The sequence below is a fragment of the Oenanthe melanoleuca genome, chromosome 11 (genome assembly GCF_029582105.1).
Source record: "Oenanthe melanoleuca isolate GR-GAL-2019-014 chromosome 11, OMel1.0, whole genome shotgun sequence".
Lineage (NCBI taxonomy): Eukaryota > Metazoa > Chordata > Aves > Passeriformes > Muscicapidae > Oenanthe > Oenanthe melanoleuca.
Window position 1 is genome coordinate 7,539,863 of NC_079345.1, and position 27,637 is coordinate 7,567,499.

The 27,637-nt window shown below is 46.5% G+C and overlaps 2 protein-coding genes and 2 non-coding genes across 4 annotated transcripts in view; 1 reads left to right on the top strand and 3 right to left on the bottom strand.

Moving 5' to 3' along the window:
- SF3B3 (splicing factor 3b subunit 3) overlaps window positions 1–12,259 on the bottom strand; it is a 29,102-nt gene extending 16,843 nt beyond the window's left edge. The window contains exons 1-11 of the mRNA XM_056500473.1: window positions 12,108–12,259; window positions 11,372–11,484; window positions 10,606–10,932; window positions 9,321–9,493; window positions 8,840–8,981; window positions 7,802–7,914; window positions 6,974–7,111; window positions 5,719–5,822; window positions 4,352–4,517; window positions 3,832–3,927; window positions 3,244–3,316 (exon numbers count right to left, since the gene is read on the bottom strand). Of these exons, the coding sequence (XP_056356448.1) occupies window positions 3,244–3,316; window positions 3,832–3,927; window positions 4,352–4,517; window positions 5,719–5,822; window positions 6,974–7,111; window positions 7,802–7,914; window positions 8,840–8,981; window positions 9,321–9,493; window positions 10,606–10,932; window positions 11,372–11,441 (1,402 nt within the window). The 5' untranslated portion in view covers window positions 11,442–11,484; window positions 12,108–12,259. The remainder of the gene's footprint in view (window positions 1–3,243; window positions 3,317–3,831; window positions 3,928–4,351; window positions 4,518–5,718; window positions 5,823–6,973; window positions 7,112–7,801; window positions 7,915–8,839; window positions 8,982–9,320; window positions 9,494–10,605; window positions 10,933–11,371; window positions 11,485–12,107) is intronic.
- On the bottom strand, window positions 7,567–7,646 carry LOC130258060 (small nucleolar RNA SNORD111). Its single transcript, XR_008841430.1, has one exon. It is a non-coding gene; the product is annotated as a small nucleolar RNA SNORD111 (small nucleolar RNA).
- Window positions 10,203–10,284, bottom strand: LOC130258061 (small nucleolar RNA SNORD111). The gene has a single exon (XR_008841431.1). It is a non-coding gene; the product is annotated as a small nucleolar RNA SNORD111 (small nucleolar RNA).
- A 58-nt stretch (window positions 12,260–12,317) lies between the features above and the next one.
- Window positions 12,318–27,488, top strand: COG4 (component of oligomeric golgi complex 4). The gene is made up of 19 exons (XM_056500474.1): window positions 12,318–12,671; window positions 13,146–13,228; window positions 13,856–13,970; window positions 14,769–14,943; window positions 15,549–15,742; window positions 16,183–16,288; window positions 17,361–17,518; window positions 18,040–18,098; window positions 19,511–19,644; window positions 20,155–20,273; window positions 20,589–20,755; window positions 21,336–21,501; window positions 22,946–23,008; window positions 23,467–23,583; window positions 25,169–25,261; window positions 25,571–25,654; window positions 25,960–26,061; window positions 26,447–26,575; window positions 26,775–27,488. Exons 1-19 carry the CDS (start codon window positions 12,525–12,527, stop codon window positions 26,907–26,909), a joined length of 2,346 nt encoding a protein of 781 aa, XP_056356449.1. The 5' UTR covers window positions 12,318–12,524; the 3' UTR covers window positions 26,910–27,488.
- The last annotated feature ends 149 nt before the right edge of the window (window positions 27,489–27,637 follow it).

Below are 27,637 nucleotides of genomic sequence, written 5' to 3' on the forward strand. Positions count from 1 at the left end.
TTTATATTAGAGCATGCCTTTAAGTCTGCGTCAATAATGGTGACAAGTGCATTTCTGCTTGAAGTCTGTTTTGCTTAATGACTCTCTGCTGGAGCTTTTGAAATAAAGGGTTTGATTTACCAAAATTAAGTCAGTGAATAAGACATATTCATCTAAGTTCGAACAATACAATTTTGGTTTAGAAAATATAGTAGCCTAGTTGAAAATAAGAGGACTAAATCCCTAGGGCACACTGAGAAGTGTTCTCAGTTGGAAAAAAAAAAAAAGATCTACAGATTTAAATATGAAAAGATATCTACTTAATTCTGCACAATCCCAAGCAAAACATCAGGCTCCCCAGAGTTTTGAACATATAGACATCATTTTGTATGCAGACACAAGACTTCAGAGATGCTTATTACTGCTCTAATTGCACTAGTCAGCTCCTTTCAGTGAGTAACAGAGACATTTTAATGTCTCTGAAGAGCCACAGCTGGCCTCGTTCTCCTGCACATGCATTACAAGTTTTCTGCAGCTTCATGCACACATCACAACCAGTTATGAAAACATGGTATTTCAGTCCATGAACTCTACACTACTGTGCTTTTTATTATTAGTCATGGATTCAGCTTGAGTTACTCCATAAGAATTCCATTCTTATATGCCAGTCCAGTCCTGACAGTTTTCTCATGCTCTGTGGCATCTGAATTTGCACTGATACAAATGCAGTCACCACGAGCTCAGAGGAGTTTGGTGAGCAAACTGGGGAGCAGTGGCAGAGCTCAGGATCACTCTCAGTTAACAGACTGAGGGGATGACAGCACATTTTCCTGGGCTTCTGTTTACTACTGCGTAGTGACTCCGCAGTGCTGACTCACTGCACACTGCTCCTCCAGCAAGAGTGCCAGGTAGGGAGGGAATGATGTCTCTTAGCCCCCAGCTCCCATCTGTCAACACAGCAGAGCACACACCTACACCCACAGATATTCAGCTGGAATAGTTTGGTGAAAATCCTACCCACTACTGTCTCGCAGGCAGATGAATCCCATACCCACAAGACATTCCCATGCCAGCAACACCTACAAATATTCCAACCACACTTGATCTTTTTCTCTTGGAGGTCTGTACAAAGCAGCTGGGAGCCTAACCTTGGTCTGCAAGAGAGCTGAAAATACCCCTAAAACACACACATCCAATTTTAGCAAGAACTGACTGTCCCACAGAGACACAGTAGATTGTTTTGCTTCCCAAGGACTGCAAGACTGACTGGGACCTGCTTTCTACTCCTCAGTTATTGAATTGCAAAGGCAACAATCTTCAACTGCACACCAGTTTCTAGAATTTATTTTATTGAAGTGCTTAGCATAAATGTAGCCCCATGGTGTTGGGATTGTGTGGTTAACCTGTGGTACTGTACAGTAGCCCCTAGCAGTAGGTACACACCTGTGGTGATCAGCACCTCCACCACCAGCCACCTGTGGAAGAAAAAAAAAGGCTTGGTATTGGTAGCGAGTATCACCACGTACCAGCCAAGGTTAGTATTTGCTTTGAAGACTGCAGACCTGGGTGTTTCTTACAGAGGCCTTGCAGCACACAAACACTGCAACACTGAGGCAGAGCTGGGCAATCCCACACTGCCAATGGAGCCCTCAAGGGCATTTAAAAGAGCTTAGATACATGTCTGAAAAGGTTCTGAACTCTTTTTGATTAAAACCCACTAAATTAACTTCTGAATTCCAAGAGCTGGAATGTGGGGACCAGTTTCACAGAACTATAAACTGTATTCAGTGAGTAGCACAGCTTAACAGCTACAGATTGCAGCCTTTCTGAAATGATGGAGATGATCATGCTGGAACCTGGGGAATTTGAAAGGTGGAAAGAAGAGGCAATGAGACTGGCCCGCCTCCTGCAGATCATCAATGGTCCTTCACCTCCTCAAAAGTCAAAGTCTTCTTCTGGAACTCCAAGAGAAAAGATTTTAAAACTGTAAGGTAATGTCAGAAGTCTCCAGTCCTCAGAGGAAGAAAATAGTATCAAGTTCTTTAACAGAATGCTGGAGAAAAAGTTTCTAAACAACTGGAATGCTTCTTTTCAGAAAATCATGTATTTTTTTATACGAACTGTGGAAATATTTTCCTTTTGACCCTTTTATTTCAGAGGGACATGAAGGCACTTTATGCTCAAAGTTCCTCCCCTATTGCTTAGGCAGTACATGAGTCTCAGGACATGAGCAAAGGAATTCATGGCAGGTCTTGCATGGCAAGGTAAATCCCACTGCAGGGATAAATTCCCAAAGGGCTACAGGTTCCCTGGAAGACACACTACTCTGCTTAAATAAAAACAATCATGTCACCATAGCAGGCTGAGGCCTCTATTGCAACAATCTGGCCTTTCTAGATCCCCTGCATAAACCTAGGGAAGTATTTTTGTGAGTTACACAAAGCACTGCTTGGGAAATAATCCCTGAGACTGTCAGTATCCAGAACAGATTCCCTACAAACCTTTTAAGTGTTTCTGTGCAATTCTGCTCTCACCATCAGGAGAAAGGACTACATTTCCTCTTATACATTAACAACACTACTATTACAGATCATATAATTTTACAAAAACCCAATTATCAACCAAATCCCAATCCAGTATATTCTGCAAACCTGAAATCTTAATCTTCCCAGAATCACCAACCTTCTACACATTGCTGGCTTCTGAACAGAGAGCATGTCCTAACCCAGAGTGTTTTTTTCACAGATATGCACAGAAGGAAGTAATAAAATACAGACACTGTTGCCGATTTATCATCTTTGTTCCATAATTTGTGTCCTACTCTCTCACAAAGAGCTGATTACTGCAGTTGTCAACACACACATGAAGAATAGTGAGTATGCTCCAACAACAAGAATATAGCTGCTGCCTCCTGATGTTTGAGCAAGAACTTATGGGCAAAAACTTATGGGAAGTGGAAACGCATGAGACGTTTAGCAGCTTCAGGCTGCAAAGGTACAGCTGACACAGCATACTGGGTGATGGATGCAGCTGCAGGCAGCTGGTCTTTGTCAAAAGGAAATGTGACAATACGAGGGGACCAGAGGGTGGGTGGCTTCTAAAGACAAGCAGGTGGCTGCTGACTCAAATCACAATTTCTGGGGAGGGCAAACAGGCATCACACAGCACCATTCCTATTTCATTGGACAGAAAAACAGAAAACCACAACAAACAAAACACACACAAAAACATTATGACCCTGTGCTTAAGGAAAATACTGCATACCTTCAACATGTCTCCTCACAGTCCATACAGCATTGGGGTTACCAGGCAGCTCTGAAACGGCCATTTCGGATACCTAAGGGTAAACAGGAAGAAGGTTCTTTTGCAAACAGATGTTTAGATTTACTAGAGTAAGCAATCAAACCACCAGCAGTTTTTAAGCTTTCCCACAACTGGGCAGAAAAGCTAACAATTCCCAAATCTGATGCTCTCAGCCCATGCCAGATGTGCTACAGGGCAAAATATGGTCAGCAATGATACGGCAACATTATTGCTCTGGATGATCAGCTTTAAAACAAGGTCATCCACCCCCAACAGAGATCAGCAGCAGCTGGCAGACACCAGGAATGTTCCAGCTCAATGCACTCAAGTATTGAAGAGATAAAATGCAGGTTTTGTTGAAGTCAAGTAAACAAAAAGCCTTTGAGACTGCAAGAATAAACAACCCTTCTACTTCTCAAGAAGCAAGGGAAAGTAGCTCTCAGACCACAGCAAAAGGAAAATCCCCTCATTTCAGCACCTTTATTTCAAGCATTTCCTCACACTGCACTCATCTCTCAGGTTGTTCTAGTTAAGTGGTGGATGTCTTACCTCAAGTCCATGTCTTAAAACCCTCAGGGATGACCTGGGCCCCCGACCACAAGCCACATACAACTGAGGTGTGTCTTCATTGGCCAAATCTGCTATCTGTGCGGAGAAAAAGTGTCAAGACAACATCCATGGAATGAGAAGCTGTATTAGATATCACACCACTGCTTTAAGAATGCTTTTTAAACATCAAAAGCTGTGGAGACACCATGGGGTATTCTACTTGCTGCCCTCAAAGAATGTTAAGTTTTACTCAAACTCTTTGCAAAGAACTGGTCTGATGGTCAACAGAGAAGCATCACAGGATCACTGGTTGACACCATGTGTTTAGATGTGTATTTACTGCCACAAGAATCAAAAGCTACTAGGCCAGATACGAATCTCAGGCAGCTGTCTGAGAATTCTGCAAAACTGCCTTTCCACCAGTCTTTACTTGGAGCAGTATTTCTGGAAACCTGGAATAACACAGCTGATGACTCCACTTACACATGTGGTAAACAGGAACTTGCTGATGACAACATACCTGACAACACAGAATAGGAGACAAACTGTCCAACTCATCCACCAGCACCAGGTTCTTCAGAGGTCGTGGCTGAAAAAAGAATGTATCTCCTTCCTCAAGAGGCATGGCAGAGGAAAACTCTGGCTCTTCATCATCATCCCCAAGGTGAGCTATCTGGTACAGGTAACTTGAGACAGAAAGAAGAATGTCAGCATGCTCAGAGCAAGGCTCATGTAGCCCTCTTTAACTTTAAGTAAGGGTTAACCAGATATTCAGGTAGTGGGGAAGAAAGAAATCCAACCCTACATTATACAGTTACTGATATTTGGCGTTAAGGATTCTGTGTCTTCTGGGTGACAAAATATTTTAAAAGAATCAGAGGCCTACAAAGAAAAAAAACCCCAAAACCCATGAACAAGAACCACGCCCCGCAACCTCCCAGCTTCAGCCCTTCATATTTGCAGCTGTCACTGGCAAGGTAACCCAGAGTTCCAGTCATTCGTTTACCCTTGAGTCTTTTAGATATTCTTGTGTTAAAGCCAAAGCACCAACTGACAGCTGAGGCCAAAAGCAAGGCCAGTGGCTAAGACTTCAACTCCACAGTTATCTATTTTATTGGAATACTCTCACCTCTTTAACCACACTATCTTTAACCACATTCCCTATTCCATTTTATGAGCCTAAATGCTACAAAAATAAAACGTCAGAAAAGAAAAAAAAAACCTCAAAATCCCCACAGAAAGATAGACTGAGTTACTTCCTGTTTTTAATAAAGCCTGAATATGGCTTCCTCACTTCAGATTCTGTCCAGCAAACTGGCTGGGGCTCCCTCAGGTGGCTGACTGCAGACACAGCCAGGAAAATCTCCATTCCTGTGAATCCCCCCTCAGACACAGTTCAGCTAATCTTCAAAGGTGTGCATGATCCTTTAGAGTACTTAGAAGCCCAAACCTGAATTAAAAGAAAGCCCTCAAGTATACACCTAGGAAAGAATGGAACACAGCTACTGGTAAGAAACCCTATTTACTTCTGAGTGGGCCATACATACAGCAATTCAAAACTATCAAACTAATTGAAAAGATAATTAATCTAGATATGTGATGAACCCCACACAAACAGCAAGTGCTCAGTTTTTCCAAAACCTGCTGCAACAGCAAGTAACCTTTTGTTCTCTGCATTTCATCATCTGAGTTCAAATAACAAGAAAATTCCCCCATTCATAGTCTAATCCAACTGTTCTGCTCAAGCCCTCGGAACAAAGCATTAATTTACACATTAAATCAGAGGTGCTGTACAGTATGCACAGTAAGTTCAAGGGTCAGTCTGCAGGCCTGAACAGAACCAGTCTGTTCCAGGGGAAAAACAATGACGTAAAATGATTTACTCACTGGTTTCCAAATTCAGATGCCACAAAGAGAAACCCTGTTTTCAGCACACACATGGCAGCAGCAACAGGAACAGTGTCAAAGTACTTCAGTCGAATCTCTGTTACCTGAAAGCAGATGAAGATGTGACTGTGAGGGTAAAGTACTGGAGCTCCATGGGTGTGATAAAAACATCTGCCCAGCTATCTTCTCCAAAGAAATGAAACATGAGCAGGCAGGCTTAACACATCAGTAGTTTGGGGCACCAGGTTATAAACCACAAAATCCAACAGACTATTTGAACACACAACCCAGGCTGCTGGTTTTATTCCAAGACTTTCTGCCTTTTGTAACACTGAGTCAGTTTGGAAAACAAAAGCTGTAAAAACAGCAAGCTGCCTAAGAGAAAAGAAATTTGCTTCACTGAACATCAGCCATTCTCCAGCATTAGAAAAATAACTGTCCTGAGCAATTCTAAATTTGATATGGTCATAACAGCTGTGAAATATCCAAGAACAGTCTTCAGGTACTTGAACATCATAGAATCACGGAGTATTGAGCTGGAAGGGACCAATAAGAATTAGCAGGCCCAACTCCTGGCTCTGCACAGAGGAACCCAAAAAATCACACGTGTCTGAGATAATTGTCCAAACGTTCCCTGAACTCTGTCAGGCTTAGTGCCTGCTACACAATCATCCCCTGTACCAAATATGACATGCTTAGATGGAAAAACTAACATTCAACATTTACTCAAAAAAACCAACTAATCACACTGCAGAGTGTATTCAGAGTGCAATACTAAAACAAGCAGCAGCAAGCCACTGCAAGCCTGTTATTTCAACTCACAGAGCAGTTGTACCAAGCTAACTACCTCAGTCTGCAAAAGTATTGATTGCAGCAGGTAAGTACTCAATTAAGAGACTAGAGGGTACTTGCTGAAATCCAGGGAAGCTAAGTTCCACAAAATAAATTACTGAAATACTATCCAGGAGGTTCATGGACCACAGTTTACATCTTTTAAAGAAAAGACCACCTCTGGAACATTTTAAGTGTGCTCAAGTGACTGCAGCTTAATCCTCACAGGATTTAGCAAACCTTGCACCATGTCTCTTTTATGTGCAATACCCACAGTTGTGACCAGTGTTAACTGTATTACAAATCATATAAAGCATACAGCTAAACCCACAACAGTAAATATGTATTACCTTAGAGAAAGTAATTGACTAACTAAGTAATTGACTCCTCTCAATTAATGCTTCTGCATTCATGTGATGCTTACCATGTCTTCATCAGTCTCCAAAGTAATTTTGAAGATATCTCCTTGCTCTGTCTGGGCCAGGAAGAAGAACATGGACTTGGTCTTATGTGTAGCAGAGCAGACAAAAATCATACCCCTCTCTGGGTCATCCAAGTCATTCTGTCAGGAAAGACAGTGGAGGTCATTGGTGTAATTACCTGACAAGCACAGAGATGATTTCACTGACTGAAGTATTCCCATTTCACAAGTGCCTCAAGAGCTCACAGTACGTAAGGAGGTTTCTAACACAAAGCACATTCCTTTGTTACACCCGTAGTCACCCTTGACATCTCTGCCCCAGAAGGAAATACAGTTGTGGGATACTGTGCCTAACCATCATCCCTCAACTGTTTTACTCTCCTCTCCAGGCAACGCTCATATATCAAAGCCAAAAACACAGGAAAGGGCTGTAACCCACACACAGTTGATTTTGAGCACCTCGACAGGTGTTCAAAGCACTGCCAGTACTAAAGGGAGAGGAAGCCTTAGATGCAACAGAGCAGCTGTTGAATTCACCTGCATCTACAATCATCACCATTCAGCATCTCAAGTAATTCTGTCTTGCACTCACAGTGCTGCCTGATCAGAGTCTTTGGAATATCTCCAGTATAAATCTCAGAGAAGAGACATGAACCACACTCATCACTTCAGGCTATGCCCACCTCTGTCCCCCCTCACAGAAAACACACAGCCAGTGAGGCAGATAAGCCAACATGTTTTTTACTCCTTTTTTCTTACTTTAAAACCTTTCTGATGCCCTTAACCTTGAAAGGCAAATTTCAAGCATTCATAATCTTAAAAAATTCTCACCCGTCTCCTGGGAATTGGGCATCTGATATCAGGCTGGTCACCAAAGTTTTTGTAAGTAATGTAGTTTTCAGAACAGATCAGCACCCCGCTGGGGCCATCAGAACCACCAGGAACTGAAAGATAAATATTAGGAAAAAAACCTTTACCACAGATCTGAATTGCTGCCTGCAGAACATTTGGTTTTCTTTAAAGCAATGTGGTTTCCAGTATTCTCCATCCCCCTGCATGTACAAATCTACTCTTAATAGAAAGACAAAAGACTGAGTACAGCTGCCTGTGCCACCATGAGAACAGGGCAGATGGAACCAGGGGACCTGGAAGGTTGCAGTTTTACCGTTCCTGGCTTATTCTTGTCTAGAAAACCATGACATGCCCAAAATACCACACTAGCAACTTGTCAGTTAAACACAATCCTTGGGTTTCTGGCATGTTTGCTTGTAGAAAAATCCATCAGGTGGATTAACACCTTTAGTTAATAGAAGCATTTCTAAAACCGTATTTTGTGATCTCAATGTAACAAAAGATACCAAACAGATTCAGCACAATATTTGGTGTCTGCCTGACAGCTGCCTAGAGGAGATGCAACAGGGCAAGCATACAAAGATGCTCTCCTAGCTCAGCATCTTCTGCTTGCAGAGGAACCTGTAGCAGTTTCCCTGGTTGAAGGCATTATATTGGCCATGCATCCAACCCCTCAAAGTGAGCTTCTAGTCCATGGATTCATCTATTGCCTTTAGCTGATGGAATCCCATTCAAGAGAATACAACAGCACCTACACATTCACAAAAGCTAAGTCTTTTTGCATTGCTACCAGCTAACTTCAGGAGCACTCTCAAACGGCAGCTGCTTCTATGAACACTTGTATATTTCCATGTGTGAACAATCCCTCATTGCCTGACTACAAGGCCAATTTAATTGATTTATACTAATGGCTCAGACTACAATTGAAACAACTCTTAAGATATAAAGAGTATTGACTGTTTTCCTGGGGAATGGGAACCAAGCAGACCCATGCAAAAACAACTCTGTGGGTAGTACCTGTTATGAGGAAGTTGCCATGCTCTTCCAGGGGCTCACTGTATTTCCTGACAACGTGGTTCAAACCCAAGTCCAATTCGTAAAATGTCAATGTCTGCTGTGTGTTAGCTGCAGCTTCACCTGTTGGATCATTGTCTGCTTCCTAAAACAGAACACATGGAGGTGTCTGAAGAAAATTATTAAAAGGAGCAAAGCTGATGCATAGGCAAACAGTTTTGAGTAACAACAGAATGGAAGTCAAAAAACTTGCTGGAAGCTGCACAAGAGAAGTTCAGACCAAGAAAACAGGCACATTTTCAGTTGAAAAGCAGAAAGAATCACCAGGAAGGAAGAGACTTGTCCATTCTGGCTGAAGAAAAAGCTTGTGAAAAATGAAAACTGTCTCAGACAGCAGAAGCATCCCATGCTCCCCAATGACAGATGAAGAACAGATTAGGAACAAAGGTCAAAAGACAGCAAAGGGAGATGAAGCTCTTCTCACCTCATAATCCATTTCCAGACAAGCAAACATAGGGTTTTCAAACCCCACATCGACTCCCACCACATGGTAGACCAAGGTATTGGCCTTGTGGGCTTCCAGTGGGGAGGAAATGGTGAGTCGAGCAGCAGCATCTCTGTTCAAGATATACACCAGCTTCTGCTTTTCAATAGCACCTGCAAGAAAGGACAACAGCACGTGAAGCCCATCACTTGATGATCAAATCTGACCATACCTGCAGTCCAAAACCGAGCTGTAACTTGGCAAGAGAATATCAACATTGCTTCAGATGAAGTTGACCACTGGTGTTTATCTCTGTGCCACCAATTAACCTCAAATGTCTCATTTTAAATCTTTCAGATTGCAAGCACAAAATGACAATTTCAGTCCTTTAAAGCCAAAGCCCAACCATTTGAGTTACATTCACCTGGCCCAATATTCCAACTACAGTGGCTTGAGGCAGATCTACTCACGCCTTTTACTACACAAGAGATGACAGACTGCAAGGAAGGAAAGACAAACAGAAAGAAGCATCCTGATGTTCTGCTATTTAAAGCCAGTTGGTATGACAACTTTTCCAGAGGAATATTTTAACTAAGAAAATGTATCCTTGCCTGATACACAGCATCCACAACATAAAAGACGCCACTCATGAATGGAGACACCACTTGTGAATGGCACAACTGTGACTGTGCTACTTTCTCACACAGGAAAACCAGACATGTTAAAAAATAAACTATTATTTATTGCTATTCCCAGTAAAAAGACATACTGGTTAACTACCATCAGCACTGCACAGAGCTGCCTTCAGCAAACTGAGAAAGTTCCATACACCTCGTGCTAAATCTTACCAAAAAAATTCTCCCAAGTGTCCTTCTATCTGTGATGCCTGATCAGAAATACATCTGGCTGTCTCCATGAGACATCTCAGAGAAGAGACATGAACTCAGAACATCATTTCAGGCCATGGGAACTGACTGGCTACACTGTAGAACTGACACCTGCAATTCCCTCTTCTCTCCCACACATCACACTTCTGGGCTCTGCACACTGCCAAGCAAACTGGTCTCTTTCCATCTTGTTTTGGTTCAGCAATACAATTTATTTGTGCAATTCTACCAGCACCAAGAACAATTCTGAATGCCTGTGTTCTCCTTGACACAACTCACAGCCTAAAACACTACCTGAGAAACAATTCCAATTACACCTGGCAGAAACTTGCTCCAAAATAAATATCCACAAGACAGAAGATAAAAATAATACAAAGAATAGAAGCTGACAGACTTACTGATCATGACAGCACGGCCCTTTGGGTCCACAGCCAAGTACTGGCCTGGAACGATTCTGCGACATCCACTCTTGCCAAAGGTTTCCTGATGGATCTTCTCAAAGACGTTCTTGGAGGGCTGGTACTCCAGAATGACAATGCGCCCCGAGTCGCTGCCCACCACGATGTAGTCTTTGGTCCCTCCTGTCAGCCTGAAGGCCATGAGGGACCGGATGACTCCAAACACTTCCACGGTCAGCAGAGTGTGAACCTTCCCTGTGTTGGGATCAGGGCGGAGTAACTCCAGGATCTTGCCCCGGGAAACAACAATTTCTTGTTGTTTGGTTCCTGAAGAACCCAAAACACGAGCACAAGTCAGCAACAACAGAGCACAACACGCAACTTCAACAAGTGCTACACGGGAAGAAGGGGAAACTTCCAAATGCCAATTTTAGGACTACCATGGAGAAAATCAAAGAAACTTATCCACCAAATTAGGTAGAACCATTGTTTGAACATCTTTTAACACACAAGAAAACTGGCCAGAACACTAAAATAAATCTATAGATAAATCATCATTTATAGATAAATCATCGATTGATAACTCATGAAGCCAAACTTCTTTCAATCTTACCACAAGCTACCACAGCTCAAGTAACACTCAATAGCAAATGATAATGTACCGCCAAAAAAACCCCAGAGGAAAGTAAACCATAAAACCAATCTCATTTCTTGTACTATCCAAACAAACTTCAAGCCAAGACATGCAGAGAGAGAAAGAAATTACCTGAGAAATTGCCATGGATAGCAAAGCTAATGCCTGTGGCACGCTGTAATGTTAGGTTGTACAGAAACATGTTGGCAACGGATTTGCTTCAGCTTATTGTAGCTCTGGTAATTCTGCAACAAGTAACACAAAATAATGAACTTCTCAAAAGCAAAGCCTTCCATCCCGCAGAGAGAACCGCTGCCCTCTCTTGAGTGCACGGATCACCTCACACAGGAGCCCGACTGCCACCCCTCTATTTGCTATTTATTAGCGCGACGAGGCAAAAGGCTCTCCCAAGGTGCCTCGGCTGCCAGTGCCAGCTGAACTCCTTATTGCCGGGCGGCTGAGCAGGACTTCCAGTAATTACTGCTCATTGGTCACGGCTTTAGCTGTTCAGGAACCAAACACAATCAGGGAAGCCCTCCGGGATACCCGCGCCGTTACACATCCCTGACACCGCCGCTTCACTGAACGCGAGCGCAGCCACCCGCAGCTGCTCAGGGCCGACTCCTCTCCCCGAGGCTGAGGCGGGAAGGAACGGCAGCACCAAGCGGCCGCCCTGGGCGGGGAAAGCGGCCCTCAGCCTTGCCGAGGCCCCGGCAGGGCACGGAGCCAGCACCTCCCCGCGCTCTGCGGAACGCTCGCTCCGGGAACCGGCCACAGGTCCCTGCTCAGCCCGGCCGCCCTCACCCGGCCAAGGCCCCGGGGGATCCGCGACGCTCCCCCTGCACAGACCTGCCCGTCCGGCACGTACCTGGCGCGGAGCCGCCGCCGAGCGGGCAGAGCTGCGCTCACCGCGCGGATGGCGGCGGATGCTGCTCCGGCCTAGGCGGGCGCGCCGCCAGCCTCCTCCGCCATCAGCGCCGCGCCTGCGCGCTGCCCTCCCGCGCCTTCTCCACCGGGCTTTCTGCGTGTATGGCGCGCGCGCGCGCCGTGTAGCGGATGAGGTTGCCCATTGCAGTGCCTGAATGATCGCGGCGCTATGGCAGCTGCTCCCTGCACCAAGAGCCTCCCCAAGAAAACCCTCAGCCGCCTTCTGTAATGAAGATCTGAAGGGGCGTTTGCTTCCCTCTCTACCTGGCGGAGCCGAGCGGCGCCAAGGCTCAGGCACCGCCTTTGACAGCCCCGACGGGCCTCAAGGCGGCATCGACCGCGTCAGCTGCGTCCCAAGATGGCGGCGGCCACGGCGCCGGGAGCGAAGGCGCCGCCGGGGGAGAGTGGCGGCCCCGCCGCCTCCGCCCTGTCTATGGAACGGATCCAGTCGCTGACCGATTTGGCCGACCTGGAGGCCGCCTACAGCCGGCTGTGTGAGGAGGAGGTGTGTGGGGCCGGACATGGGAGGCGGCGGAGCCCCGGAAAGCGGATGCATCGCTGCCGATGTGCCCCTCATTGTTGGATCCTCTGCAGAGGTGTTTAATACGGACTTAGCCGTTCCTGGGGCCCGGCTGGGGGTCGGTGTCGCCTCCGGAGATCCCTGAATCTTGAGCACCCTGGAGATTCTGGGATTTCTTACACTTGAAAGCCCGGCCAGGGGAGGAGTTTGTGGGTTATCTGACTTAAAAGTGTTGTGATGAGAATTCCAAAACCGATGCTTTCAAATGGCAAAAACCAAAGATTTAGAGGATTAAAGAGAGCTTGGAGAGGATTTATTTGTCATGTGAACTCTTGGAAGCACTAATGCCTTGCTAGCTCTGTGTCCTTGGCTTGGATGTAGGGTCTTTGATGAATTGCTAGTCTGGAGGAGAACTAAAGTTACACAGCACCTCCTTTGTCCTTTTTTTTATTTTTTCAGAAAGTCGTGCAGGAAGAGCTGGATGCCCTCCTGGAGCAGCAAAGCACTATAGAGAATAAGATGGTTGCTCTTCATCGCATGGGGTTAGTGTGCCAACCCCCCTCCCCCTTCCTTCTCATGCTGCATGACCCAGATACTCCCTTCAGTGTTGTAGGGGAAGCACATCCATTCTCAGAAAATGTCAGACTTTGAATCAGTTTGTGGTAGAGAGCACCAGCTGGATCCAGTTCTCAGTGGCACTGACAGCTATGCCCCTACCCAGACTGACCCATTTTGGTGTAGGCTGAGCAGCTTTTTGAAAGTCATCTCAAGAGATTGCCAGGTTTCAGCATCAATTGTCAGATCAGGTACAAGACACCAGGCTGTGAACAAATATTACTGCCTCTTCAGGATGAACTTGTGCAGGCAGGCTGGAAAGTCATCCTAAATGGCCTTGTGTCTAGTAGAAGCTTGGAGGAAAGGTTTACAGACTGCAGAAGTGGAGAATGTCATAAGGGCCCAGTGGCTTGTTCATGCCCAGCAGTTGGTCTGTGCAGCCTCTTCCAAAGCAGTCAGTCCATTCCTTTCTCCTGCTTTGCTCCCAGAGGAAGGGCATGAAATGAGTGAGAGTATTGTGGCAGGACCAGCTGTGTTTGGAGGAAGAGCCATCCTCTTTGCACATCATCTGCTGGTTAACATGCAGCTCATGCTCAGTTCCTGTGTGTTCCCAGCCCCAACCTGCAGCTGATCGAGGGGGATGCCCAGCAGCTGGCAGGGATGATCACCTTCACTTGCAATCTGGCTGAGAATGTCAGCAGCAAAGTCCGTCAGCTCGACCTTGCCAAGGTAACTGGGCTGAGGGGGGTTGGAGTTTATCACCACCAAGCTGTGTTCTGTGCTCACAGCACAACAGATGTGCCCTGCCTTTGGTGGGCAGCTGGGATGGAAACTATGTTCTTTATTTTAGCTGTATCTTTCTGGGCTCCTGGATATTGCATGGTATAAGAATGGTAGAATCATTGAATGGAAAGTATCTTAAAGCTCCTCTCATTCCCAACTCTCCTGCTGTTGACATGGACACCTCTCACTAGACCAGGTTGCTCAGAGCCCCATCCAACCTGGCCTTGAACACCTCCAGGGATGCTCCTTCATATAGCAGATGGATCTCCAGCATCCCCTCTTGTCCATGCAGCTCCTGGTAGAATACCCTGAAAAGGGTGACTAACAATCTCGGCAACTACACAGCACTGAGGACAGTGGAGATGGCCATTGTCACCCAAGCCAGGTCAGGAATCTGGGCTGTTCTATTCCTTGTCTGAGGACAGACTGAGGGGTGTCGATGCCAGCACTTGGCACAACTGCTCAGATCAAACAGATAATGTGTGGTATTATCTCTGTTCTTTGCCTGTTTGTTATACAGGACTGTGGCCTCCAAGTTCAACTTCAGGTTTGACAAATGCTGTTCATTCTGCTGAGCCACTAGTCTCAGCACTTTTTAAGTAGTGTGGGATTTTTGCTTACATAGTAATTTTTTTTGTGTAGAGAAGTATTGCTTCAGTCTGTTTTTCTCTCACAGTCTTCTCACAGTTCCCTTTCCCTGGTCCATCCCACAGCTGGAAGAATTACTGGTTGCCTTTCTTGCAGAACCGACTCTATCAGGCGATTCAGAGAGCTGATGACATCCTTGACCTGAAGTTCTGCATGGATGGAGTTCAGACAGCCCTGAGAAATGAAGACTATGAACAAGCAGCAGCTCACATCCATCGCTATCTGTCTCTGGACAAGTCAGTGATTGAGCTCAGTCGTCAGGGCAAGGAAGGTAAGCATTGTTTATGAGGAGATGCTGATGAGTCACTTTTCCAATGGATATCTAGAGGCTGCTCATTTCCCATGGATTGCCTCAGCCCAACAGACAAAGCAGAAGATCTAATGCTGGCTAGAGGTCTTAATATTTTATAGATTGACTTAAGGGCAAACGTTTTTGAAGTGTTATTACATCAGAATTATCATTGATTGAAAAGGAAGTTCCTGGCACATAGCTGTAATAGTGTTTCAGGTGCTAACTAGGCAAAGGACAAAATGTTCAGGCCAGAAGAAGTGAGGGAGAGGCTCTGTCAAGGCGAATTGTTCTTGTGTTATGGTGTGCTACCAAGCAGAGCAGCTGGAAATGAGGGAGTAAATTGCTAGATTTCCAAGAGGAGAATCCCAGTGGATGTGTTGTTATCCCACATGCAAAATCACAACACTGCATCATGCACCAACCTGCCTGCCTGTGCCTGTACAGGAATTCCAGTGTGTCTTCTGCCTTCTCTGCTTGGAGCTGCACAGTGCTGGTCTCTCTCCTGGGAAAAAACAGTAGCCCTTGATACAGTACTAACATTGTGCTGTCACTTTTTACCCTTTCTTTTCTGTCCTTTTGACCAGGGGGAATAATTGATGCCAACCTGAAGCTCCTGCAGGAAGCAGAGCAGCGTCTGAAGACAATTGTTACAGAGAAATTTGACACAGCTATGAAGCAGGGAGACCTGCCCCAGGTGGAACGATTCTTCAAGATCTTTCCTCTGCTAGGCTTACATGAAGAAGGGCTGAGCAAGTTCTCTGAGTACCTCTGCAAGCAGGTAACAGGCTCTGTGACACCCAGGGGAAAGCAAAACCCAAAACTCTGTCAACAGATGTTGTGGAAGGAGATTTTGGCGGTGGCTTGTTAACTTTAAAAAATAGCACTTGCTTTAGTTCATATCTCTCCCTGCATTTGCATGGGGGGATGGGCTTTCTGATGTCTGAATACAGATCCAGGGGCTGCCTGACTTCTGTGCCTTGCTCTCTGCACTTGCTTAAAAATCATCCAATGAGCCTGGAGAGAGAAGAACAAGTTTCTGCCTTTCCTTGAGCCTTGAGTTTTCCACAAGAGAGGAAAGGATCCCTGTTCAGAGGAGGAACAACAGCAATAGCTCTTGCATTGGGAAGGCCAATGAGAGCTCTCTAGGGCAAGGACAGATGACCTGTGGGATAAAGAATATCTTTGGGTGTTCAGCTGACTGGTCCTGTTGTCATGCAGGTGGCCAACAAAGCAGAAGAGAACCTGCAGCTGGTGATGGGGACAGACATGAGTGACCGTCGAGCTGCTGTCATCTTTGCAGACACCCTGACACTCCTGTTTGAAGGTAATCTTCCTTTCCTCTTTCTTGATTGATTGCAAATAGTTCATGATGAGACTGTCCATCAGTTTAAATGCTTTTAATTTTAGCTCATAAAATGCCTCATTCCCCTTTGAGCTACAGGTGTTTCACACTCTATGGACAGGGACACAACTAGTAGGATTTATTCCAACCAGGAGAGGGCATCACAATAAGCAAGTTTTCCTGTGTACATCTTGTAGAGGCACGAAGTGGATTTGCAAAGGATTTGTTAGCTTCCTCCAGGAATCAGACTCTTCCTGTTCCCTGCATCCTCAAAACAAATGGGTATTCCCTGGAGGTTTCTTCAGACTTGCAGCTCTTCCAGACAAACAAATCAGATCCCTTAGGGATGAGCAGCTATTGGTGCCTCCAGGCCTGGCTCTTCAAGAAGCACCATGGGAGCTTGAAAGCAGAGAAGGAAGGGAGAGAAGGAAATATGAATGTTCTGTGGGAATGTTGCCAAAGACAGTAATTGAGATCCCATGGTGATTAACCACCTTCTCTACAAAATCTGCTCTAGTTCCAGGCTGCACCCCTGCCAAGTTACTCTCCCAGCCTGGCACCAGTAGAGCTTTCTTGGCAGTAGTGTCAAAAGAGGGGGAGTGTTGCTAACTTTTGGAGTAGAACGTTGGTGAGAAGAAAGCAATATTGTGGAGATGATGAGCTTTTCCTCCAAGGAGTTCTTGCCTTCGCTGATGCTTGCTCTCTGTTGCACGTGTATCCCCAATAGCCATACCTAGGCTGATTTTTCCCTGTAACCTAACAGGTGCTGAAAGCTAGGACTGGGTTTGGGTGGCAGTTGTGCCCCCTGCCAGATTTAGCTTGTGTGGCTTTGTCCTGGGGAAGCCTCATGCCTTGTATCTTGCTGGGCTGAAGGGCAGCTGGCACACATGGCATGGCAGGAGTTTCCTTTAGGGACAGAGAGATGGCTTCTGCTCCAGGGGATTTGTACTCTTATCTGTGGAGTGAATGATCCTTTTTTAGGTCTGGTCTGTGGACCTGTGTAGCTCTGCTGTGCTCTGGGAACTGCTGGCTGAGTGTCTCCCCTCTCCCCCAGGGATTGCTCGCATTGTGGAGACCCACCAGCCCATTGTGGAGACCTACTATGGGCCAGGGAGGCTCTACACCCTCATCAAGCACCTGCAGGTGGAGTGTGACCGGCAGGTGGAGAAGGTGGTGGACAAGTTCATCAAGGAGAGGGACTATCACAGGCAGGTAAGAGCAGGGTGAGGCTGCGTGATGCAGCCAGCTGTGCCCTCCATCCAGTTCTATGGGGCTCTCAGTGCCACAGAGGCAGCAGAGTTTCACCTTGTGTATTGGGAGAAACCTTGCTTTACTCCTTATTTACCTTGATAGCTGAATGGGTTCAGCCTGTAGCTGTGCTTTCTGATGCAGAGAAGGATTCGTTTGGAGCATGGTAAATGTACCCTGGGCACTCTTTGCTGTGCAGGTCTGTAGGGTGCTTTCAATACACCTTCCCTAGTGTCTTGTTCCTGCTTAGATGCAGGGCTGCTATTACTGTCTCATGGTCAAGTCCCATCCCACCACCCTTCCTGTAAGGATGAGCTCTACCTTGGAGGAGGAGGAAGTGAACTTATGTAGTTCCCTTCTCTGGCAGTGCTTCCTGCAAAGCATTCCTATCACCCCCAGTGAGTAAGCACTTCCTTAGGGGATAGCACAAGAAGTGTCTGGTAACTCCAAGTCATTAGCAGACTCCCTTTCTTTTGTGATTGCAGTTCCAGCAAGTCCAGAATAGCATGATGAGAAGTTCTTCTGCAGAGAAGATTGAACCAAGGTACAAAGAAAAACTCTTTATTCTCTCTAACCTTTCACTCTTGAGTTGTTACAACACTATTTAGCATTTAGATAACTCTCCCACTCTTCCAGAAGCTTTGAGGGTATTAATTCATAAAATCCAATTGTTAGGTGCCCTTCACTGCCCTTCTATAAAGGAAGCTTCTGTAGTGGGGCTTTATTTTGCTTAGTAACTAATCCTAATCCTTGGCTCTAAGCATTCCTGGAGGGTTGTCGATATCCCTGCACATGAAGGGCTAGATTTCAACTGCCTGTGCCCACTACCCTTTCATGGCCAGAGTACAGTCCTTGAAGCCCACAAAACATAGCAGCTCCCTGGACAGATAATTGGTGACAGAATCAGGAATAAATCTTTGGGTTTTACTTAATCTGTACTGCTGTTGCAGCAGCTCCATACCATCAGTTTCTTGAGAATGAACTGCAGTGCTTTCAATCTCCCTCTTTTTCTTCTTATCATAAACATTTACATAACCCTTAAGCAAGGCCATTTGAAAGTGCACCCAACCCTTCTGGGTGACTTACAAACATGCCTTGAAAGAAAACTTAGGTTCCTCAAGGAAGATTTGTCTGTGAGCCTGCATAATTAGTATGTCAGCTGTAATATCCACTTACTATTTGCTCTGCATGCATCCAGTTTTCTGATTTTTTTCTTTTTCATCTGTAAAATAAAGATGTTTTCTTCTCCCACTTGTGCACCATGAGGCTTCAAGCAGGATTTGTAAAATTCTTCTGTGCACACTGATGAAAAAGCTGATGTGTCAGTCTTTTTTTTCATAGTTATCTCAGATCTGAACATTGTGTTCTGCATTGTAGCATGCTTTTTTTGTCTCACATTTCCTGAGCTGTTGAGCCTAAATTCATCATCTGCAGAGAAACACATGAATCTGTGCAGAAAAACACATATATGGAGATGGCAGGGACCAGGCATTTCTAACACGGGCAACATAAGGCTCATGGAATTGTAGCAAAACTGAGGTAGGGAAGGACTGATGAGGATCTCTAGTCAAACCTCCCACTCAAAACAGGGCACATTTTAAAGTTGCATCAGATTGCTTTGAGTCTTGCAGTCCTTACCACTGTGATTTCAATGTGGATGTCCTCACATCTATGAGGAAAAAGAGGGGGAGTGTTGCTAAATCTTGGAGTAGAGTTTGTGAGAAAAAAGAAATATTGAGATACCTCCTTGGAGATGATTTTGGGGGATATTTTGATTGTATGTGTGTGTGCATGCTTTGCAGCAGTTATTCTGCTGTTTTGCCAGTCAATGGCACATATGGAAAGGGGCAGTACTGATCTCATAGTAAGGGAACAGAAAACACTGATAAACACTGAATTAAATTACTGCTTCTTCTTTTGTAGTCTTGCTGTCTTGATTCTTGCTATTTCTTCCAGGGAGCTTGACCCTATTTTAACAGAAGTCACCCTGATGAATGCCCGCAGTGAACTCTACTTGAGGTTCATCAAGAGACGAATAATAGCTGATTTTGAGGTGGGAGATGCCATGGCCTCAGAGGAGGTAAAGCAAGGTAACACCTTGAGTACCAAGACTCACAGGCTCTGCTCATGAAAGCCAGAAATGGGGATATAGCTGAGTTAGTGGCAGAGCAGAGTGACACAGGGTCTGCAAAGACACTTGGGGAGCGCTCTGTGGAAGACAATTTTGTAACCTAGACTTTCCAAACCTGTTTCCAGCACTGGTTGTTCTCTCTAACAGGGAAACCAGTATTAAGAATTATTGTAGAGTATAACAAAGTCCCCAAAGAGAGAAAGTGCCATTTGGTCACTGCAGGCACAAATCCTAAAGGTGGAGGCCACGAAAAAACAGACTCGATGTTTTGGTACTCTGTAGAACTCTGGAAATCACCTTTGCCACCTGCAAAATCCAGCTCAGCAATTTCAGCTCCACACTTGAGGCTTGTGATTTGTTTGAGGCTGGGCTTGGCAGGTGTGTGTGTTGGGTCTCATGAGACTGGCAGCAAGGGGGCTTGGTGGAGCTGCCTCTTGGTTCCTGCTGATGGGTCTCTTGTGTTCCACAGAGCATCAAAAATACCTGGACAAGCTCCTCAACAACTGTCTGCTGAGCTGCACCATGCAAGAGCTTATTGGCTACTACATCACCATGGAGGAATACTTCATGAGGGAGACTGTCAACAAGGTAGGAGAAAACCTCTAAGATGCTTTTCTGTGTGTGCTCCTCAGTCCTCTGGTGAGCATCCCAAGGGAAAGATATTTGTACATGGCAAATCTGCAAGTTGTTGGAAAAGTCTTTTGTTTCCCTTGGCCTTGAAAAGCAAGTGGTTATTTCTGAACTTTGACTTCAGATGTAGCCCAGGTATCTTCCAGATTTGCAAACTAGTCTGAGTGGTGCCAGCCACACAGGGTACAGTTCCCCTCAGGGTGAAGTGGGCAGATGAGCAGTTTGGTCTCTCAGCTCAGTGAGCTCTGGGCACTGAGACATCTTTCTTTGCAGGCTGTTGCCATGGACAGCTATGAGAAGGGCCAGCTCACCTCCAGCATGGTGGATGATGTGTTTTATATAGTGAAGAAATGCATTGGACGTGCTCTGTCCAGCTCCAGCATAGACTGTCTCTGTGCTATGATCAACCATTCCACCACTGAGCTGGAGTCTGACTTCAGGTAGTGAAAATACACCAGGTTCCTTGTGTTCTTTGCCTTTGAACCTCTGGCTTGTCATCTCCATGGAAGATGTTTGTAGGAAGCAGTGACAGGTGTGGGAAGCTGGATCTGGGCATCATTGCTCAAAGTCGTGGTGATCCACCTGTGGGACAAACAGAAAAACGAACCTCATGGCCCAAAATCCCTATGAGATGGAGTTGCCTTGTAGCATTGGGGTCCTATCCTGCTTGAGGGTACATGATCATCCCTAGTTGTTCTCTGGGTTACTTAATGACTCAAACTTGGGCTGAGACTGCAGAAATTTTCCTGCTGGTATTCATTCTATTGTGGGAGTGAGGAACTATGTCTGAAGACAGCAGGCAGCTGCAGGCAGGATATTCAGGAAAGCTCAGACACTGGGTGGTTATGGTTCTTTTCAGCATTCAGAGGCTGTCAGGAGGTATTTGCCAGTCTTTTTGTCCCCTTTGAAGTTCCACTATCTTTTTCAGGTCAGATCTCAGACAGAATGTTGTCCCGACACACAGAGCATAATTTTTTTTGTTGCTTGCTCTAAACTCTGCTGTGTTCTGCTTGCCTATAGGGAGGTTCTATACAACAAGTTGAAGCAGGGCTTCCCAGCCACAACCTTCCAAGACTTCCAGAGAGGGGTGACCAGTGCTGTGAACATCATGCACAGCAGCCTGCAGCAGGGCAAGTTTGACACCAAAGGCATTGAAAGCACCGACGAGGCCAAGCAGTCCTTTCTGGTGAGTTTGGTGGCTGTTCTGGGGTAGAGTGAGTTGGGGTGGGGAGAAAGACAGTGGGAAACTTGGGAACAGGATTGGTGTGATTCTTGTGTTCAGAGAACTTGAAAACCTGTTCAGGTGTAGTGGGTGGCCTGCCTTTTGCATATCTGGTAGATGCTTCTGCCTCCCCTCATGTTTGTAGGTTTTCCACAGCAGGCCTGTGCCACTGTGAAACTGAGTGCCTCTTGGGCTGCTGTGATGACAATTCCTTCTGAGCTGGGGAAGTCCGTGCTCTTTTGAGGTGTCCACCAATCTTCTTCTTCACAGGCTCCACACAGAGGTGAAGGGGGAGCATCTTATTCATAACTTCCTCCAAATAGAAAAGTCCTGGCCCAAGCTCAGCTCCTTCATTTACCAGATTGAAGAGTTTTCATTAGAGCAGAGTTGTCTGCTCTGCTTGGTCTGCAAAATTCTCCTGTTGCCTTCTAACAGCAAAACTGCAGCTTGAATAGGCACAGGGAGCATTCCAGACCTCTTGGAGAGCATCTGAAGTTGTTGCTCCTGTCTTCTGCAGTGTAACACATCCTTCCCCATGCTGGGATGCTGTGTAGACTTTGCACTGTGGAAAAGACCTCACTGGGAGAGCATCTCTGGCTCTGCTCTCTCCAGGTGTGAGCAGACCTGTGGGCACAGACTGAGAGCACTGGAGTGGGGCTGGCTCACCGTGACTCATCTCACTCTAAGTTGTTGTGAACAGTCAATGCTGAAGAGATTCCTTGGAACTTTCTCTGTATAAGGAGGGAAAGCAACAAAGGGAGCAGGAGGGACTGAACTCCTTCATCTCATAGAATTCTTTGTTACAGGCTTCTGCATTCCTGAAGCAAAGGGCTTAAAATGTCAGTTGTTCTACTGAGTTTCCTCATTCATCTGTCACCTTGCCTCATTTCCCTGTTTGCACAAGCCCCACCTTAAAATGACATTTAGTTCAGCTTTAACAGGTAGAGAACACTATTCAATGGAGAACAGATACTCATCTGGCAGTAGGACTGCTGATTCCTCCTGATCCCTCCTGTCTCCTGCTGCTCTGGACACAGTGTGTAAAACATCATCCTCAGCCATTCCTGCTCCATTCTTCATGAAACATACAGAAATTTGGGGGTACGTTATGACTTCCATCCATCACTAACAAGTGGAGCTTCACTGCAACATCATGAACAGGATGATGAGGGGAAACAGTAAACTGTCTTGAACACTGTAGTAGCTGGGGGTTCAGCACATGTGCTCAGTTGCTTCATGCAGCTCGGTGAATCTTCAGTGTTTTGATCTCACAGTAGCAACTCTGTCCCTTAACTACTTGCATTTCAGTCCAGTGTTAGCAGGGCATGTATTAAATGTGTGGATTTGGGGATGAAATGCTGGGAAATTCCATTTAATCCCACTTGGGTTTGTTTTGGGTTTCTTTCAGGTGACCTTAAACAATGTGGAAGTCTGCAGTGAAAACATCATGACCCTGAAGAAGACTTTGGAGGTGCAGTTTGTATTCTTTACTGGTTTTTCCTAAATCAAATTTGTAATATCCTGCCTTGGTGGGGGCAGGGTCAAGTAAACCATCTGGACTTTGATATGCCCGAGCTCCTGAGGTCTTTGCCCTCCAGCCTTAGGGAAGCAATTTTGAGCTGGCAAAGCAATTTCCGGCTGATAGTAGCAGCCAGAAATACCAGTTCCTCCAGCCTGACTAACCTGGTGCAGGATAATATGTGCATCATGGAGAGTCTGCAGTTCTCTGGTGCTGGCCTAGATAGCCCCAGGCTTCTTTTCTTGCTGTCCTTTCTCCCTGCAGCTGGAGCCAGCAGCCTCTGGCTTTGCAGGAGTTGGGCTCCTGTCCTAGCCCACATGCTGGTGGGCAGCCAGAGCTCAGCAACACAAAAGGATAAAAACTGCCCAGGTTATTAATTTGAAGCTTGCTCATTGATGTCTTCCCTGCAGAGTGACTGCAGCAAACTGCTTAGCCAAGGATTTGGGGGTGAGCAAGCACAGGCCAAGATTGAGAGCTGCCTCTTGGACATGGCTGCTGTCTCCAACAAATTCCGTGACCTGCTGCAGGTGAGTGTCTCTCCAAATTACTGCTGGCTTCCAACATTGGCTGATGGTGTCTTCAGGGAGAACTCTGGCAGGAATGACTTCAGCCAGGCCATGTCTAACTCCAGGAGTGCTGGGTAGGGTGCAGGAGGAAGCGAATCAGTCAGCTTTGAGGCATGGAAACAGCCCCAGCCCGTTTACACAGTCACACCAGCTGGCAGCTGCATAAAAAGCACTGGAAGCAGCTGCAGAGCCAGAAGGAATGTTGCTTCATTTGTCTTCACTCAGCATGGACTTGCAGTTGGTTCAGCATTTTCCAGAGAAGAAATATTAATAGCATTTCCATCTCCTTCATTCTCCCTCGTGGCACAGCACATTGTCAAGTTGTCCACAGCCTCACTAAGTAATGCGGAAGACAGGCTGTTGGTGGAGAAAAGCTGCTCTTTTCTCAGGTTTCTCCTTCTTTCCCAAATGCAAATACTCCTCAGCATGGAGCAGAATACTCTCTGGCTAAATCCAGCCTCCTGTGGCATGCTGGGGCCTGCTGTCCTAAAATGTCAGAGTGGTCTCTAGCAGGGAGAGAAGCAGGAAGACCTAGTACCTCATGTTGAAAGAAACAAAGAAAAGGAGAATATTTTTAATATTTTTGTACTTCACAGAGGGGTCAGGTTATTTTTTGTTTGGTTTTGCAGTTCAGGCCAGGAAGATACCTCAGTTCAGCACTGCCAGCAAATCCTCTTGGGGACTGTGGTCAGTATCGAAACCAAAGAGCTCATCAGTAAGGAGTAAAACTCTCCAGTCTGACTCTAGTGTGGTTTTAAAAGTGGCTGTAAAGCAATCCAGAGGCTGAGGAGGAAGCTCCTGTGTTGCCTGAGTCACACACACATTGAATTTGCCTCAAAAAAGGACAACTGCCAGCAAGGCCTGCTCAGAAATGCCAGTTTTAGTTAAAATCTTCTATCAAATGCCAGTCAGAATCGGTACTGACACAGTTTCATGCTGAGTGAGCTTTCGTGACACCTTGCTGAGCCAAAGAGGGGTGGCTGGCAGGAGAGGGCTTTAAGAGCTCTCATCACAGGGCACAGAACAGCCTTTGCTGACAGCCTGCTGCTCAGGGGAGATGGCATGTGCTGGGGTTATGATTAATTCAGGGAACTAACTGTGGTTACAGCTTTTATCCTCCTTTTAGATTCTCCTACCAAGCTAAGCTGCAGTGGAGGTGGGAGGCATCAGTTGAGTTCAGTCACAGTGCCCTGGCTGGTGCTGAGTGAAAAAATGGAGTTTGTATTTTTTTCTACCCCATGTGCCTTGATCATACCAGGAAATCTGTAGCAGTGTGGGAAGGGGTGGGGAAGCACAAGCTCTTCAGACCACATTACAAGTCAGCACAACAGCAGCTTCTGGGCCAAAATCCTTCCCCCTCTTCTTGTCATGGTGTCCTCAGAGCCTTCTGGCACAGGAAGAGTGTGTGGTCTGGGCCTTCTGGCTTCAGTTTCCTGTGCAAAGCTGTGGGTCAGTTTCCCCAGCTAAGGATGGGAAGCAGCATCAAGACAGCCTGTTTGTAAAGATTTTGTGCCTGACTGTCCTCTCTTCTTGCTATCTCCCTCAGGAAGGTCTCAATGAGCTCAACAGCACAGCCATCAAACCTCAGGTGAAGCCGTGGATCAACTTATTCCTCTCTGTCTCCCACAACATTGAAGAGGTGAGGCTCAGTGTCCTCTGCTTCTGGCTGTGCTTGCACACTCTCCATCTTCTGTTCAGCAGCACAGTCAGAGCAACCACTGTTTCCTTCCCCTCAGTTATCTGCTGTTTCCTTGGCACAGAGCATCAGTAAAATACCCAGATCTTGCTCTGCAGCTGAGCATGAAAAGGAACATTTGGCAACATAGGAGCTTGAGGAAATGGAAGGGATGAAGTGCTGCTCCAGGAGACACCTCCCTTCCTGTCCTCTGGGCCATTGGCTGTGGTTTACTTCTGGCCATAAACAACTCTTTCTGCATTTCACTGTCAGGAGGAGTTCAGTGACTATGAGGCAAATGATCCCTGGGTCCAGCAGTTCATCGTCAATCTGGAACAGCAGATGACAGAGTTCAAGGTGAGAGAAGGAGGTGGCAGCCTGCCAGACTTTGACCAGACCTCCATGTGGCATCCTCCAGCTCCTTCCATGCTTAGCAAGCAGAGGTGTCCTCCAGTGCCTTGCAGGGCTCTTAGGGATCCAGGCACCCTCTTCTCCTGCAATTATCAAAGACTGCTTGTAGGCCCCACATACCTGGATCACCTCGGTGCTGCTCCCCACTTGCAAAGCCTGCAAGTTCTTATTTGTAAGCTTTCCTAGCCTTGCGCTTTAGGGGCCTCTACTTAGTTTTTCCTGACAAGAATGACACAGGTTTCTGCTTCCAGGCTGGACTGTCTCCAGTGATTTATGATACTCTCACTGGTCTTATGACCAGTCTCATAGCCATTGAACTGGAGAAAGTGCTGCTCAAATCCACCTTCAGCAGGGTAAGCAAAACACTCCTCTACCATGTAGTCTGTCTTGACTGCAAACTCTCAGTAAAGGATGGGGCAGGGCAGATGCAAATATTAGCGTCTACCCTCAAATACTACCCTATAAGAAACTCTGCAACCACCAGTGACCAGCTCAGGGTCACCTTTATATCAGCACCCACAGGGACAAAGTGGGTTTGGTGATGGGACTGAGAAGAGCTGGCACCAATAAGGGGACTGGGTTTTAAGGTGGGTCTAAACATAAGCCACTTAAACGTGCAGTAAGTGGTCTAACTGGGACCCACCTGCTTAGAGACTTCCTCCTGTGATTTTAATTGGTGTCTTGGCACAACCCCTGGATCTGCTTGGAGACTTAACAGATCTCCCTCTGTGCCCACAGCTCGGTGGTCTGCAGTTTGACAAGGAGCTGAGGTCCCTTATAGCCTATCTCACCACAGTCACCACATGGACTATACGTGACAAGTTTGCCCGTCTTTCCCAAATGGCCACCATCCTCAACCTGGAAAGGGTGAGCTGCACTTGGTCTGCTTCTGCTGGGGGATTATGGGAACACCAGCTGCCCTGCACCTGGCTTTACTGAGTTCATCCAGATGCCGTCGCACCTACAGGCTGTGGAGAACCTAGAGAAGAGCCCTATGTTTGCTTGGTGCTTATATGTGAGGGCAGTCTGTGCTGAGCCATCTCCTGCAGCTCCTCTCTTTTTCCAGGTGACAGAGATTCTGGATTACTGGGGTCCAAACTCGGGTCCGCTGACGTGGCGCCTCACTCCCGCCGAGGTGCGGCAGGTGCTGGCGCTCCGCATCGACTTCCGCAGTGAGGACATCAAGCGGCTGCGCCTCTAGTTGGTCGGTGCTTGGACCAGCACCATGCTGGAGCTAAGGGCAGCAAGGTTGCAGTCCTGGAGCCTGCCAAGATCCTGTCCTGGGGCTGCCTGTTTGATGGTGTGAGAATGGGATGATGTCTGCCCTTCTGCTCACATTCCTTGGAGCAAAGGGTTTTCCTGGGCCTGGCAAGAAGACCTGCCATCCTTCTGTGGGAGCAGAAACAAGGCACCAGAGGAATCTGTCATGCTGAGAGCAGGATGATGCTATTTATCAGAACCTGCCTGCTCCTGACCCCCTGTGCTCTGCTGCCCTGCAGGACGCCACAGGCCAGGACAATGGGAGCTGGTGTGGCTCAAATACGGGTCTGCTGCTGCAGCTGTGTTCCCTCTCTGCCCCAGTTTAAGGGTCAGCTACTGGAGTCATAAATTCTGAGCCCTGGCTCTCTCCTGGTGGTGGTGGGGACTGTTCTGTGGAAGGGGAGTGATTTCCTTGGGAAGGTGCTTGGAAAATCACTAGAAAGCCTCTGTAGGAAGTGGGGCTGTATCCCTCTGTGCTGGCTCTGTACAGCTACTCTGTAAATAAACCTCGCTTGGTTGAGCTGCAGTCTCCAGTGGTGTGTTCAGCTGTGGGCCTGGAGGGAACTGGAGAGATGTGGGAACAAAAGCTCTGCTCTGCTCCAGTTCTCTTCTACCCTGTACCAGGGCATCCAGAGGATTTTCCTTGTCTTGCCTGGCTGCCTCCTGTGG

What these genes read in the sequence shown, in the direction of transcription:
- COG4 (XM_056500474.1), top strand. Translation starts at nt 12,525, where the DNA reads ATGGCGGCGGCCACGGCGCCGGGAGCGAAGGCGCCGCCGGGGGAGAGT. An exon ending in CTGAGTACCTCTGCAAGCAG is followed by an intron (nt 15,743 to 16,182) that starts GTAACAGGCTCT and finishes GTTGTCATGCAG; the next exon opens with GTGGCCAACAAAGCAGAAGA. An exon ending in AGAGGGACTATCACAGGCAG is followed by an intron (nt 17,519 to 18,039) that starts GTAAGAGCAGGG and finishes TTGTGATTGCAG; the next exon opens with TTCCAGCAAGTCCAGAATAG.